This window comes from Corvus moneduloides, chromosome 2, assembly GCF_009650955.1.
Source record: "Corvus moneduloides isolate bCorMon1 chromosome 2, bCorMon1.pri, whole genome shotgun sequence".
In the NCBI taxonomy this organism is placed as follows: domain Eukaryota; kingdom Metazoa; phylum Chordata; class Aves; order Passeriformes; family Corvidae; genus Corvus; species Corvus moneduloides.
Window position 1 is genome coordinate 81,491,251 of NC_045477.1, and position 14,895 is coordinate 81,506,145.

The 14,895-nt window shown below is 36.9% G+C and overlaps 1 protein-coding gene across 1 annotated transcript in view; it reads left to right on the forward strand.

Moving 5' to 3' along the window:
• Positions 1-14,895, forward strand: part of IPO5 (importin 5) — a 45,393-nt gene that overhangs the window by 22,890 nt on the left and 7,608 nt on the right. Inside the window, exons 10-24 of the mRNA XM_032100077.1 lie at positions 336-442; positions 2,705-2,829; positions 2,919-3,008; positions 3,099-3,272; positions 3,500-3,718; positions 4,132-4,215; positions 4,940-5,072; positions 5,166-5,287; positions 5,796-5,892; positions 6,366-6,538; positions 6,973-7,084; positions 7,702-7,757; positions 10,065-10,187; positions 10,763-10,982; positions 14,191-14,419. Coding sequence (XP_031955968.1) covers positions 336-442; positions 2,705-2,829; positions 2,919-3,008; positions 3,099-3,272; positions 3,500-3,718; positions 4,132-4,215; positions 4,940-5,072; positions 5,166-5,287; positions 5,796-5,892; positions 6,366-6,538; positions 6,973-7,084; positions 7,702-7,757; positions 10,065-10,187; positions 10,763-10,982; positions 14,191-14,419 — 2,064 coding nt within the window. The remainder of the gene's footprint in view (positions 1-335; positions 443-2,704; positions 2,830-2,918; positions 3,009-3,098; positions 3,273-3,499; positions 3,719-4,131; positions 4,216-4,939; positions 5,073-5,165; positions 5,288-5,795; positions 5,893-6,365; positions 6,539-6,972; positions 7,085-7,701; positions 7,758-10,064; positions 10,188-10,762; positions 10,983-14,190; positions 14,420-14,895) is intronic.

A 14,895-nucleotide genomic window follows, 5' to 3' on the forward strand; every position in this document is an offset into this window, starting at 1 on the left:
ATTCATTGCAAATTTAGTTTCAGCTTTCTAGGTGTGTGTATCTGCTGTGAAATTCAATCTGTACCTTTGGTCCTAGTGCTAGTAAGGCTCAAGTTTCTTTGGTAGTAGACTTAATCAGTGGCCTGCAGAAAACAAATGTTTCAATGTATAGTAAATAACTATTTTGTGACTGGTGTGTGTGTTTTTAGGTTTGGGTATGGTTTATTTACTTGAAGAGGCTCATGTTTTCAGATGGCAAAAGTTTGAAGATTAGAACTGCAGGAAAAGACACTCTGTTGGACTACTTGTTTCATTGTACATATCAAACCACTGATATTTGTGTAACTGATATTTAGCAATGCAGTGGCTGGTGAGAGTGCACTGGACAGGATGGCATGTGGCCTTGGAGGGAAACTTGTTTTGCCTATGATTAAAGAACATATTATGCAAATGCTTCAGAATCGTAAGTAACTGCATTTTTTTTTCTTATTTTTTAACAATTGTGTCCTTTCCAGGAACTTCAGTACCTCTTAAGTCTTCATGTTTAGCTACTTGATATGTTATGATACATTTCCACTTTTGATGTCAGCAGCAAAAACTGTAAATGCTGTGAACTTGGAAGTTTATACCTTCTCTTAGATTGTGATTTATTAAACTTACACAGTGTATTACAACATTTTTTCTGGAACATGGACAGCTGAGCAGAGATGTCATAAAAAAACTACATTTTTTTGAAACAGTCTGGGAATTACATAAAAATAAGGGAAAACTTGGCGGGTTTTCATTTAAAAATATTCTCTCTAAATCCCTAAACAGACCCTCACAGTACCTTAAGTTTGTCTAAAGTGCTGCTTGTTTTTCTGTAGCTCAGTGGTTTTGCTTCTTCAGAAGTGCTGCATTTAAGTGAAATTTTAATACATTACAGTTCATAGAGGGAAATTTGTTGGATTTTTCCCCCTGGAATTTGATGGACAGGGGTCATTGGTAGGCTGGCTGTCTTCTGGTATGCTGATTTTAATACTTGTTTCATGAGGTGTTCCCATATATTCTTTCTTATCAGTTGCTTTGTATGCTTCTTTTCCTCTTAAAATACCTGTAATGCCTGCTCAGCCAATTATTGAAAAAAATGCTGTGCATTGCTTTCATGCGCTTTTACTTGACCTATGATTTGAGCCTTTGGAGTAGAAGATAATGGCAGAAGTTCTGGATACTATTTCTACTCTCCTGGTTTAAAACCCAGTCCAGAAAAGGCTTGTTAGCATTTTGGGTATGGAACAGAGAGGGTAGCACTTGCTGTGTGTGAACACTTAAAAATCTGTTTGGAATTAAAGTTTTTTTTATAAAGTTTTATTAAGGAAATGGGCTAACCTGATGCAGTGTTGGTAGCTTCTAGGCTGGCAACTAGCTAGTTCTGTAGTGCATTCAGAGAAGTGTGGAGCCTAATCACTGAAAGACCTGACTCCTGTGAAGGGGAGGTCATGCAACTCGTGCCTGATGCTTGCTTTCTTCTGGGTCAGAGCTTTCCATAACCATTAATACTCTTTGGAGAAGGGAAATGAAAAAGATGTTGTTTGGATTGGAGGCTCTCACTGGTAGGGAGTTGAGAGGAAAGGTGAAGACATTTAGATTAAAGTATTGACAGTATTCCCGGAAGTCAAACTTCTTCTCTTATCCCTTCTTTCTCACAAATATTTATTGAAATAATAATTTAAGACTTTTGCATTTTGACTGGGTGTCCAGACAGTCCAAAGATGATTGTGTTTCATTTTGAAGATTCATTAATTTCAAGTTTGGAATACATGGTAACAGTAATGCAGTGAGAGTCGTGAGGTGTAGGCTTAACTAGGAGCATCTAATGAACTGAAATGGCACAAAATAAACTGCTGCTTTTCTGTTGTACCTTCTGTCAAGACGATACTTCATCTCATCCTGGTCAGACAGAAGATTGAGTGTCAGGATTCCACTGCTCTGAATTGTGTTGTTCTTCATTCCAGGAATGTAGTATGTTACTAGCAATAATGAAATATTACGCTGTTTTGGAGATAAGTTCTGTAACATGCCTTTCCCACAGGTTGTTTGGTAAACCTGTTTATTCCTTTGGTTTTCTCTTCTGCAAAAGAGAGGGGCATGAAAAATTCATTTCAACAATACCCACTATCCTGAGAATAGGCTAGTAGGACTTGCAGGTGGGGAAAGTTTACATCTATAAGTGGAATGTTACTGTTCTTACAACCTTGAGAAGACTGCTTAAAAGTTTAGTACCAATCATTTATTTGTTTTAAATTTAGATATTGTTTGAGTCATTAGACCTTTTTCTTGAGGAAGATATGGGCTCTTCCGATGATACTAAAACAGAAGAAAGATGGGGGAGAGGGAAATAAAAATACCGTCCTGATGTTTGCCTGGTCAGCTCATTTAATTAAAATGCAGTTTCCAGGTACTAGTACTATGTACGTACTTGTATCAGCAGTTAAGAATTCTTTTTTCTAGGTCTGGATTTGGTCTGGATTAGACACTCAATTTTTTGTGCATCTCTGGAAGTATGTATGAGGAAAATGGAAAAGTATTTAACAAATCAAGTAGATGCATTAACTTGCCTTCCATCTCCTGTTCTTCACTCCACCTCCTCCTGTGTCCCCCAGCCCCTGAAAAGAAAAGGTGATTTGTCTTTGTGGTTCTTTGGAGTTTCCAAAATGAGTAACACTTCATTTTTACTCTTCTGTAGCTGACTGGAAATACAGGCATGCTGGCTTGATGGCACTCTCTGCCATCGGAGAAGGTTGCCACCAACAGATGGAAGGAATTTTAAATGAAATAGTTAATTTTGTTTTGCTATTCCTTCAGGATCCTGTGAGTATAGTTCTAGTAATTATTTCAAAATATTTTCATTTCTGCTCTCACAACTGTTTGTTAACTATTTAAGGGAAATATTTTTTCAGCATCCGAGAGTAAGATATGCTGCTTGTAACGCTATTGGACAAATGGCAACTGACTTTGCACCTGGGTTTCAAAAGAAATTCCATGAGAAGGCAAGTAGTAGAGTAGTAGGGGAAAAAAAAGTGGTAAAATTATGATCCCTTCAGAAACTCGTTTTCTGAAAATAAATATTTCTTTTTCAGGTGATAGGAGCTCTTCTACAAACCATGGAGGATCAAGGCAGCCAGCGTGTTCAAGCCCATGCGGCTGCGGCACTCATAAACTTCACTGAAGATTGTCCCAAGTCACTGCTTATTCCGTATTTGGATAATCTAGTGAAGCATCTTCATTCCATTATGGTGGTAAAATTACAAGAGGTATAATACACTGAACAAATTGTTTCCTGGAAGATAACCTTGTCACATAGGCAGAATAAGTATAGCTGAACTAAGACCTCAGAAATGATCCAGTATACGTATCTGCTGATGTTGGTCTAAATAGACAAGAATTAGTATACAAGCGAGAGCAGATTTTTACATTTGGCATGCTTTTAAGTAAAATGTGTGCTTTAGAAATATAACACTTTATTCTTCCCCTTTCCAAGTTGATACAGAAAGGCACTAAGCTAGTTTTGGAGCAAGTTGTGACTTCAATTGCATCAGTTGCTGATACAGTAGAGGAGAAGTTTGTTCCCTACTATGATTTATTTATGCCCTCCTTGAAACACATTGTTGAAAATGCTGTTCAGAAGGAATTAAGACTTTTACGAGGAAAGACTATTGAATGCATCAGTCTAATTGGTCTTGCTGTTGGCAAAGAAAAGGTAAGCTTAGATTTTTATATAATGGTCTAAATATATTTTTTAATGTCTTTGTTTTTTGTTAGCATTGAATTAATATAATCACTTGTTAAACATACAGCTGTATTGTTGCTGATTTCTATGCTTGTCTTTGTGTTTTCATTTCTGAGGTGACTGTCTTGCTGCTTAGATTCACAAATTTGCAATAGAATCTTATTGTAGCTTAAGTAATTCTTGTCACACTGAAGTTTTTTTTTGCCTTAGGAGAAATGTCGTGACATCTCATTTAGGCAGTTTCAGGGGCAAAATGTATGCAGTTCAAAGGAAACTTAGTATAGTTTTGTATGTGGATGCCTGAAAAAGTTTGTGAGCGTTTAAGTCTCTGAGAAGTAGCATCTTAATTTGCCTTTAAAAACATAGTTGTTTCTTATATCTAGTTTATGCAGGATGCATCAGATGTAATGCAGCTACTATTGAAGACACAGACAGACTTCAGTGATCTAGAAGATGATGATCCACAGGTATGCTAAAATTGTCTTTATAGCTAGTTGGTATTAAAAACATTCCTTGTATACATCATGTTTCTGCCCCACCCGTAGCACTTCAGGCTAATTATCCAGCCTGTCTTACAAAACTTGACATTGAGATGGCCCTAGAATCTTTCACAGAAGCATGGTTAGGAAATGAGACTTCCAGGACCTATATTTGCTGAAGAAATTTGAGCTTGCTGTCACCTTCTTATAAATAGATCAACAAGATTTGTTAGGCAGCTGTTCTAATGAGCAGAGAGCTATTTTGACTTGTACATCTGAAAACAAATACTCCTCTGAAAACACAGAACTGCACTCTTTTTTTTTTTTTTTTTCTTTTTGCTCTATTTTACCATTTTCAGCAATGTGGCTCAGTTAGTATCGTGTGAATCTGGGAAATATTTCAGAAAAAAAATTAGTTTTTTAAAACAGGCACTTGCAATGCAATCACGAATCTTACACTGTCACATTTTTACATGTATAGCTACTTTGATCAGTGGTACTGTCAAGGTGTTGTTAGACTTGGGATGTCTTTTGAAGATGCATTTTTATATGGATTGCATATTGGATTACTTCTCTTTGAAAAAAGCTTTATGGACTGCTGACAAATTCTTTTTAAAAGTCCTATTCTCTACTATATTTCCTTTATGCTTTCCTTTTAAGTGTGCATTAAAATAAGTTGTGGGACATGAAAATTCTGCCTTCTCTTTTCTAGATTTCTTACATGATCTCTGCATGGGCCAGAATGTGTAAAATTCTTGGAAAGGAGTTTCAGCAGTACCTTCCTGTTGTCATGGGACCTTTAATGAAGACTGCATCCATTAAACCTGAAGTAGCTCTTTTAGACAGTAGGTTGAAGATGATGATTTGCTTGAAAAATATATTGAAATAAATTATTTTGTAGCACTTTTAAATTATTTTTCCTCCCCTCTGTATAACAGCACAAGATATGGAGAATATGAGTGATGATGATGGTTGGGAATTTGTAAGCATAGGCGATCAGCAGAGTTTTGGAATTAAAACTGCAGGCCTAGAAGAAAAAGCAACTGCATGCCAGATGCTGGTGAGTAATAGAACAGTTTTGATGATCTATGTGTTTCTGGTCAATCGAATCTGAAGCCAAAATCTGTAATCAAAATACTCTTTTTTGTCTCACGTGAAAGATCTTTTGCTTAGTTTCAATTACAGGCACTTTGTTGCGTGTGGTTTAGTTGATTAGAAATACTTTATTTAGTTGAGAGCTTAAAATTTTTAAAACTAACAGATAGTTTTCCTTTGTTGACAAAACTTAAGAAATTGGATATGTTAAAAAAGTAGTTCCTTTCTACAAATATTGCTGTTTCTGAATTTGTTTTGAAAAATACATGCATGTCCTAAGAGCAAGAACTCATGCTGCTATCAGGGTTTCTCAAATTACCACAGTTGAGGGGGAAAGTAAATGGATTATTGCATGTTTTTTAAAATAAACTAAAAAACCCTTGCACTTTTAACAATCTCTCTCTCACATTTACGTAGTTGAAAAATATAAGTGTTTTCCCTTAAAAGAGGTGTATCTGTGCTCTATTTTTCAGGTTTGCTATGCAAAAGAGCTAAAAGAAGGATTTGTGGAATACACAGAGCAAGTTGTAAAGCTGATGGTTCCATTGTTGAAGTTCTATTTCCATGATGATATCCTATTAACGAATTCCACTGTGAAAACGGAAACTTAGAATCAAAATTGTGCTTGCTGTTTTCCTAAATGAATTGGAAGTGTTAGTGTTAAAATATTCTGTGGCTTTGTAGCAGAAATGGTTTCAGAGATTGTTGTTTTAGACACGCTATTTTAGGCAATGTATTCCTGCTTTTTCCCCTAGTTGCTTTTTAAATAAGCGATCAGTAGAAAAAGTGATTTTTGTGTAACAAAGCAGAAGAGAACTTGAGCAGCTTTTCTGTCATGGCCTGAAACAGGCCTGAAGCCACTTTTAAATAGCAGACAGTGTAATTTTCCTATGATTTAATCTATAGCTAATTAAGAAATCAAGTGAATGGATTGTAGTGAAATGAGTTTCAGGTAGAAAACTAAGAACTTCATTATGGTGGTGGGGTCTTAAATTCTAAGCACTTTGTTGGTGTTGATTGCTGTATTGCCTTAATAATGACACGTGTTCGAGTGGCAGCAGCAGAGTCAATGCCCCTCCTGCTTGAATGTGCCAGGGTTCGTGGGCCAGAGTACCTCACGCAGATGTGGCACTTCATGTGTGATGCGCTCATCAAAGCCATTGGGACAGAGCCGGAGTCTGATGTCCTCTCAGAAATCATGCACTCTTTTGCAAAGGTAACGTTCTTACAAATTTCATGGCATCACTGCTTGTAGCTTTTTGAAATAAGAACTGACATGTTTGATGTTTCTTTAAATGGCTTGAATAAATGCAAGGCTTCCTCTACAGGAAATTTGTTTTGACTATAAATGTTGTTATAGCTGATGGGAAAAGTTGGATTTTTTTTTTTTATCCCAAAGTATTAACCTAAAACAATTACCAAATTTGTTCCACTTTAACCACAAGCAACTGAAATTATGGGTGTGAAATGTACAGTGGTACTATGCCTTACTTGTATAATTAGAGCCTTGATTACAGTATGACTGTTCTACTAGTATTATTCCTGCCAGTGATCCAGAGCATGTATTAATATTCTTTGCATGCTTAGACTTCATTAAGACTGCTCATGTTAAATTTTAAAGCTGAAAAATTGGTTGTTTTATTTCACAAGTGCATTGAGGTAATGGGAGATGGATGCCTTAACAACGAACACTTTGAAGAACTTGGAGGAATACTGAAAGAAAAACTAGAAGAGCACTTTAAAAATCAAGAATTAAGACAGGGTAAGTTAACACAAATCCTGTTAACATGTGATATGGCTGTTCTTTAAAGCAGAATTTCTAATTATTTCTGAACACAGAGAAAAAAACTGTTTAGATTTCTTTGATTTGTATATTGATGTTAAGTTATTGGACTTTGAAACAACAGAATCCATGAGTTATATTTGTAAGCTCTTGGAGGATGAAGATGATGATGGCATCATTTTCAGCAATACTGGAGTTTTAATCAAAAGTTGATGGATGGACAGATTTTCTTGAAACACAGTGCACGTCTATGGTGTTATCATTTCTGTGGTATTTTTTCATCTGAAGTCTTTGCAGTTTTCTCAAAGCAATGGTAGTTTCTCATTTCTAAGCTCTTCTCTTGTCTTTGTGGACAAGCTGGTGTGTTTATTTCTATTACCTGTGCTTTTTTTACACATTCTTAAACTGAGCTGTCCAATACTTTTTGTTTTTCTGTGAAAGCTTTTTGAAGCTTCTTAAAGATGGAAAATTCCTTTTGCATTTTTAGCTACTGTTTCCTGTTTTCTAAATTTGTTTCTGCGTAATTTTACTCTTTCACAGGCTTCTTCTGCACTTACAGAAAGGTAGTGGTTTAATTTTTTTTTTTTTTCATTTAGTGAAAAGACAAGATGAAGACTATGATGAACAAGTTGAAGAGTCATTACAAGATGAAGTAAGTTAGTTTGAACAGTTTTTCCACTCATCAAGCACCAGGATAAAATATTGCTCAAATATACTTTCTACTCAGAGCATAGTGCATCCTCAGTATTATCTCTTCATAGAAGAATGTTGTTACCATAGTCTTTCAAAACTTTCAGTAACAAATGGGTCACATTACATTTGTGAATTAAAGAAATATGAAAGGTTTCCTTGTCTGGTATACTGAAGTAAGAAATTCAGGATATAGCTTTTTATTTTCTTCATCCTCTCAAACACTTCTTGGATGACATTAACACTGATACAGATTTGACGGCAGATTATTTAATCACAGCATAAGCTGAGTTGGAAGGGACCCACAAGGATCATTGACTCCAACTCCTGGCCCTGCACAGGACCATCCCCAAGAGTCACACCATGTGCCTGAGAGCGCTGGCCAAATACTCCTTGAACTTAGACAGACTTGGTGCTGCGACCACTTCCCTGGGGAGCCTGTTCAGTGCCCAGCCACCTCCTGGGTGAAGAACCTTTTTCTAATATCCAACCTAAACCTCCCCTGACACAACTTCAGGCCATTCCCTCTGGTCCTGTCACTGGTCACCACAGAGAAGAGATCAGTGCCTGCTCCTCCTCTTCCCCCAGTGAGGAAGTTGTAGACTGCAATGAGGTCCCTTGGTCTAGCCCTGCTGACTTGCTTTTTCTCTGAGCCTTGCAAGTTAGGTGGCTCTTAAACTTGGGCCCCTATACTTCTGATTCCAGGATGTCTGGTGTGTCATGTCAGGAGCCTGTCTCAAAAAGAATAGCCCCAAAACGGTATCAGAGAAGGACAGCAGGATAAACAACTGCCATAATGTGTTTGCTTATGAGAAAATACCAAAATAACTACTTACACCATAAGGTACCAAAGTGAGTTAATAGTTTAAAGTGGAGGTGATTGTAGAAGAGATACAATAATTTTATTAAATCATTATTAGTATGGAGAGAGAGTAATAATGAATGACTCCTGCTTATAATATGAGACAAAGGATGCTCAGTAAATTAAAGAACTAAGAAATTTTTTGTCTGCACAATGCAGGTAGGAAGCTTGATCACATGAGTTTAACCTGTATGTAGACTCCAGAAATCATATACCCATATGTAAATACTGTCTTAAATAACAGTGCAGTTCTTGAGCCTCTTTTTAGGCTTTTTAGAATTAGGCCAGCATTCAAGAGGATAGATTTTTATTCCCTCCAAGACCCTTTTATTTCCTATGTTTCATTCTATACTGATAATGAGAGAAAATGCAAGCAGGCAGCAGTTTCAGAAAAGCTGAGTCTGTACTCTGCAACAGAGTTGCAAGGCATTTTAAAAAATGTTCTAATGTTTGTGGATTTTTCTGTAAAGTCTGAAGAAAGATTTGTCTGCATTACCCTGTGAAAGGAGGGGTGGAACAAGAATGTCACTTGCTATATGGACGGAATTAACATATGGCCATGAGTAACATTTGGATATATACCTTGGGTCTCAGAGTATGTTTATGTAGCCCTTACCTCAAGGCGGCAGAAATACAAGAAGCACAGAAGTCATGAAGGTTACTCAGACAGTAGTTTCAGATATAGCCCTCACTTCAGCAGTAACTAAATTGCTGATTTGGTAGAGAGTGGAAGGCATACACCAAGCAAGAGTTACACTCTCTTCCCAAGGATGTTATCAGCTATTGCTCAACAGGCACTACCAGGCTAGGTAGACCTTGTAGTGTGCTGCAGCAGTTCTCTGCCTTTTAATGTCGTTATGTGTATGTTCCAGGGTTACTGCTTAAGTTGTGCCTTGACAACACCGAAATTATGTCACTAGGAAGGGTTTAAATATCCAATTGTGGGAAGCTGTGTCTTGCACGAGAAATAATTACTAGTTTGTCACCAGAAGGTGAGAAAGGTCAAGGTCACTAGGGACCAGAAACTAGCTGTACCATTTTCCCTGCCTGTTAAAGTATAATCTGGTTAAGGGGACAGTGCTGTGTAGAACAAAAGTTGCTGTGAAAGAAAGTTAGAGTTTTCCCAGCGTAAGTGTCCAGGGAATAATCCTGGCCTGTAGATACAACTTGAATTGATAGCTTTGAGGTAAGGCTCTTTACTTGACCGGTTTGATTTATTAACTGGGCAAGGTGCCAAATAAACAACAAGAGGAAGAGAATAATATTTGTTGTATTTTTACCACAATCTTTATCACAAAGCCATAAAATTTATTCCATTAATTTAGATACCTTAGCACTTCCACTAAGTGAGTTCCACTCTGTTAAAGATTGTTAGTCTTCATGTGAATTGTATCCTTTTCCTTTCAGGATGACAGTGACGTTTATATTTTGACTAAAGTATCGGACATTTTGCACTCAATATTCAGTAGTTACAGGGAGAAGGTACTGCCATGGTTTGAAAGGTTACTTCCACTAATTGTCAACCTAATTGTAAGTAGCTTGCTTTCCTTTAGTTTAAATTTTGTTATTTTTCTGATATTTTAATATCCCTTCCATGCTGAAGTCTTAGAGAACTTGGTAGATAGAAGGTAGCAATTACTGTTTTACAAAATAGAAGGTTCATTCTAGATCAAGAATGAAATTGTTATCCTATGCTTTTGAGCAGGGTCACTGCTATGCTACTTAAAATTTGTATTGCAAGACCCAGGATCATTGACACACACAACTGTTTTGAGAAATTTCATTTCCTTGAGACTATCCAGTATCTCTAAAATAGATTTCAAGAGGAGGGCCAAGAAAGTGTTGCAGACTCATGGGGAAAAATTGAAACTTATATATGTAACAGAGTGTGAAATAGAGGTGCAAAGATAGCCACCTGGATTTTGTTTTGTTGGTGGTATTGGTGGAACTATCACTACTGCAAATTACCTGGTTTTAGGGTTGAATTTAATCCATGAAGATTTTAACAAAAGTGTTAGACCACTGTTGCTGTGATTGTTGTTGGTATAATCATTGGCTGTACGATAATTTCAGGGTGTCCTAACTGTTGTGTGTTTGCGCCACAGTGTCCGCATCGGCCGTGGCCAGACCGGCAGTGGGGGCTGTGCATCTTTGATGATATTGTGGAGCACTGCAGCCCCGCCTCCTTCAAGTACGCCGAGTACTTCCTGCGGCCCATGCTGGAGTCGGTGTGTGACAGCAGCCCGGAGGTTCGGCAGGCTGCTGCCTATGGAGTGGGAGTGATGGCACAGTTCGGCGGGGACAGCTACCGGCCCTTCTGCCCAGGTACGGACCTGCGGCTGACGGGACTCTTGGAATGTGGGGGTCAGGGCAAGAAATAAAGATGGCTCACCTTTTGGTAGATGAAGTCTCTTCCCCTTGGAAGTGAAATAGATTGCCAGTATAACCTGTGTGGTAGACTGATGATGGATTGACAAAGTACCTGAGTTCCTCGGGCTTTTACTGTTGTTATGCTTAGTAGCATTTCTGTTGCAGCACTTACTGCTTAGCAAACTTGCTTTCCATATTCTTTTTTTAGCGTGATCTGGCATGCAAATGTTAATTTCGTAAAAACTGTCTTTCTGATACACAGCTGTGTCATAGATGCTTTCTACTAATATTAATGTGGTTACATATTAATGCAAAAGCCTTTGGATGTCTGGAAAAACTACACAAAAGCCCTATATTAAAGAATAGCCTAGAATACAACTAATGTGGCTCTCTGCTTTCCGATTTTATAAAAAGGAGCCTGATGTCTGCAAAGTAAGACATGAAATGAGTGTGATAATACTTACCAGAAACACTTTGTCTCCTTTACTTCTGAATGTTTCCAATTTCTTTGAAACTTCACATTCATCTTAAATTTAAAGAAATGATTGTCTGCTAGCACTCCTCTTGCACACTAAGTAGCACCCCTTATCAAAGGTTTTCCTTTTTTTTTTTTTTTATTTAAGAATATTTAGTCATCTAAGTATGTATTTAGAATATGTATTTCACATGAATCTTAAATGAAAGCTGAATTAGATGATGTAAGAAAATAAGAATCATCTGATAGGGACTAACACAAATCTTGCCTACATCAATCGGGGTTGTAATTTTCATTGTTAACAATCAGTCTTTTTAAAAAGAAAAGAAAAAAGCAGTGTGGGAAGCCTTGCAATGAATCATTAAGAGCCTGAAAACTTAGAGTTGTCTAGATAGTTCTGATTTTGAATTTTTTTGAGCTTTTTCGCTTCTGTTGAAGTCTAATTATGTTTTTCATTAATTGCACTTTATCTTACACCACTTAAACTTTGTAACATCTTCGATCCTTTTCTTTTTATTTGGACAAATAATCCCTGATTATGTCCAGACACTTGGCTTGTCCTGAAGTTGAATTTTAGATAAAATAAACTTTCAATTTACAGCATACAGTTTAACAGACACCTCAAAAGTATTCTAAATCCTTTTGTATGTACATGAAAGAACTTTGTGATTTATTTTAATTGATGAAGATATGCTGTGATTAGAAACAAAATAAATCCATGGCATGAGACATTATCTACCCCACAGGTTTTGCTATTTCTCTAAAAACATCATGTTTGTGAACTTTTGTTTGTAACTTATTTTCTTTACTGGTGATGTATAGCACTGGCATATTGTTCTTTTACAAGTTTGAAGAGTATGTAAATATTCTTCAGAAAAATCAGAGGTATTGATAGGAGCATTTTTGGCAGTCAGTTAAAAAAAGTCCAGGAATATAGGGAGAACTTGTAAATGGCACGTGAGCTACACTGATGAAACAAATGGCACTAAAACCAGATTTCATAAAGAGCAAAAAAATAAGATAGAAGGAAAACTACAGCAACAGGGATACAAGGTTACAGTTGATGCAACTGGCAGGGTTGCTTCTGTTATGTTGGTGGAAGAATATAATTATCTGTTCTCTGTGAGAATTGTATCAATTAACTGCATGCATTTCTTCCTAAATCACATCAATGGCCTCAAAACTGTGTGGTGCCAGATGTCAGCGCAGTCAGTCCTTGGAAAAAAGCTTAACATTATAGAAGATGGGTCTTTTATTGTCAAAAGGCTTTTTTTAAGGTTTATCTAACACAACATCCATGTGAGAATGGATCTGTTTTATAGACAAGGTGAAGACTTGTCTGGTAGACTGTAGGGAGAAAATTATGCTGATTCATTTTGATGCCCTCCTAATTTTGCAGTTGCAAGGACACACATACCTAGAGAGTCATCCATTAATATTAGTGAATGAGATACAGATGAGATGAGATTTAGCTTCAGCAGCCACGAAAACCTGAGGTATAAAATGCAGACTCAGTTGGCCTGGACACTGTAGACCTCTCTGAAACAAATTCTGCTTTGCAGAATAGTCCAGCATCATTATCCTGCATTCGATACATAAGGTAGTGGGTCTGATGTTTCTGTAGTTCTGTAATGTTTAACAGTTTTTACCACTGCTGCTTAATTCTTCAAAAATCTAATGCAGTGGACTTAATATAGAAAGTGTGATTGTGTATTCTTTAATTGCAAAACTGCTACTTACTCATCAAAATTCAGTAGTGTGAGATCTCGCTCTTCCTCAGTAATTAGTTATTTTGAAGTGTGCTTTCTGTACAACTCCACAACCTGTTTGCTGTGCTGATATAGAATTCCACAGCCGTACTATTTTATTTTTAGCAGAAGAACACAAGGACAATTGTTCCTGCTTGCATGTAGTGTGCTTGGAAGTCTGCATGGACACTAGTAGCTAAAAACACGATATTAATGTTCATTTAGAAGTGTGCATGTGGTTACCCACGTGACTATTAAAAAAATATAATTGCTATTAACCTAGGAAGAAAACTGGCATTTTTCCTCCATTGAAAGACATTTCCTTTCCTTGATATTTGTGATCTAAACTATGCCAGGTTGATTGACCAGATGAGATTACTCCTATGAGCTTTTCCTAGGGCACGTTTTAGTGGCAGAAGGTGTGTATGTGTACATACGTACCTATTTTTATGTACAGATGTGCCCACAAGGAGTAGATACACAGCAGGCATACGCTGGGGATGTGCACTATAGTTCACATTACTGTGAATGTCACTGTAGCAATGCTTTTCCTCCTCCTGTGTTTTTAGAGCATATTGGATTAAACAGATAATGCTTGCTATCTACAGTGTCTTGTGTGTTTTAGATTGCATAATTCCAATTGAGAGACATGGGAATATTATTTTCTTCTGAACTTCTAAAGAAAATTCAAACTTCTGCAGTAGCTGTTTCCTTCTGTTTCCTTGCAGAGCTTTATTTATCTGTTTGGTTTTCATATGATAATTATTGAGCAGAGAAGAACCTAGAAGCAGTGGAACATTGAAATGACTGGATTTTAGTGCTTGGAACACAAAAAATCCTGGTTTTAATACATAGAGTTGTCTCAAGTAGAATTTGTGATACTAATAAAGTATAGCTTGATTGTGCATTAAACTTTATTCTTGTGTTGTTTAACAATTAGAGGCGCTTCCATTGCTGGTGAGAGTCATTCAGTCACCAGATGCCAAAGCCAAAGAGAATGTCAATGCAACAGAAAACTGCATTTCAGCGATAGGAAAGATAATGAAGTTCAAGCCTGACTGTATAAATGTTGAAGAAGTCCTTCCACACTGGTTATCATGGCTTCCACTTCATGAAGACAAAGAAGAAGCTGTTCATACTTTCAATTATCTGTGTGACTTACTTGAGAGGTAAGGCAAAGTCTTCACACTAATGCAGAAAGTAAGCCTGTTTGCGTGCACTTTCCTTGCACTCTTTTTCCAAAACTGAGAAACTGTGAGGTTAATCTACATATGGGTTAGAGAAGATAATTTGGAATGTCAGAACTGGGCCTTTCCTGATGTTACTGATGTTTTTTTAAACAGTTATTGTTCCTGTCCTAAATAGTGTTGGTATGGAAAAAAATCCTGGCTGCTTTATGTGTACATAATGAGAAATGGTCTGCAGAAAACTTGTACAGAAAATTTCAGGAAATTTTTTGATACTCTGCTTACATATCAGCACTAGTAACTGATCGGTCTTTTCTCTTAAAAGCAGCATACATGCTCTTGCAGCCCCTTTTTGTAACCTTTATAAGTAGTTTTGCACCTTTTTGCTTTCCAACAAAGTGAAATATAAAGTAGAGAAATAATATGGAAAAATTCATTGTACGGTGCTATCTCAATTA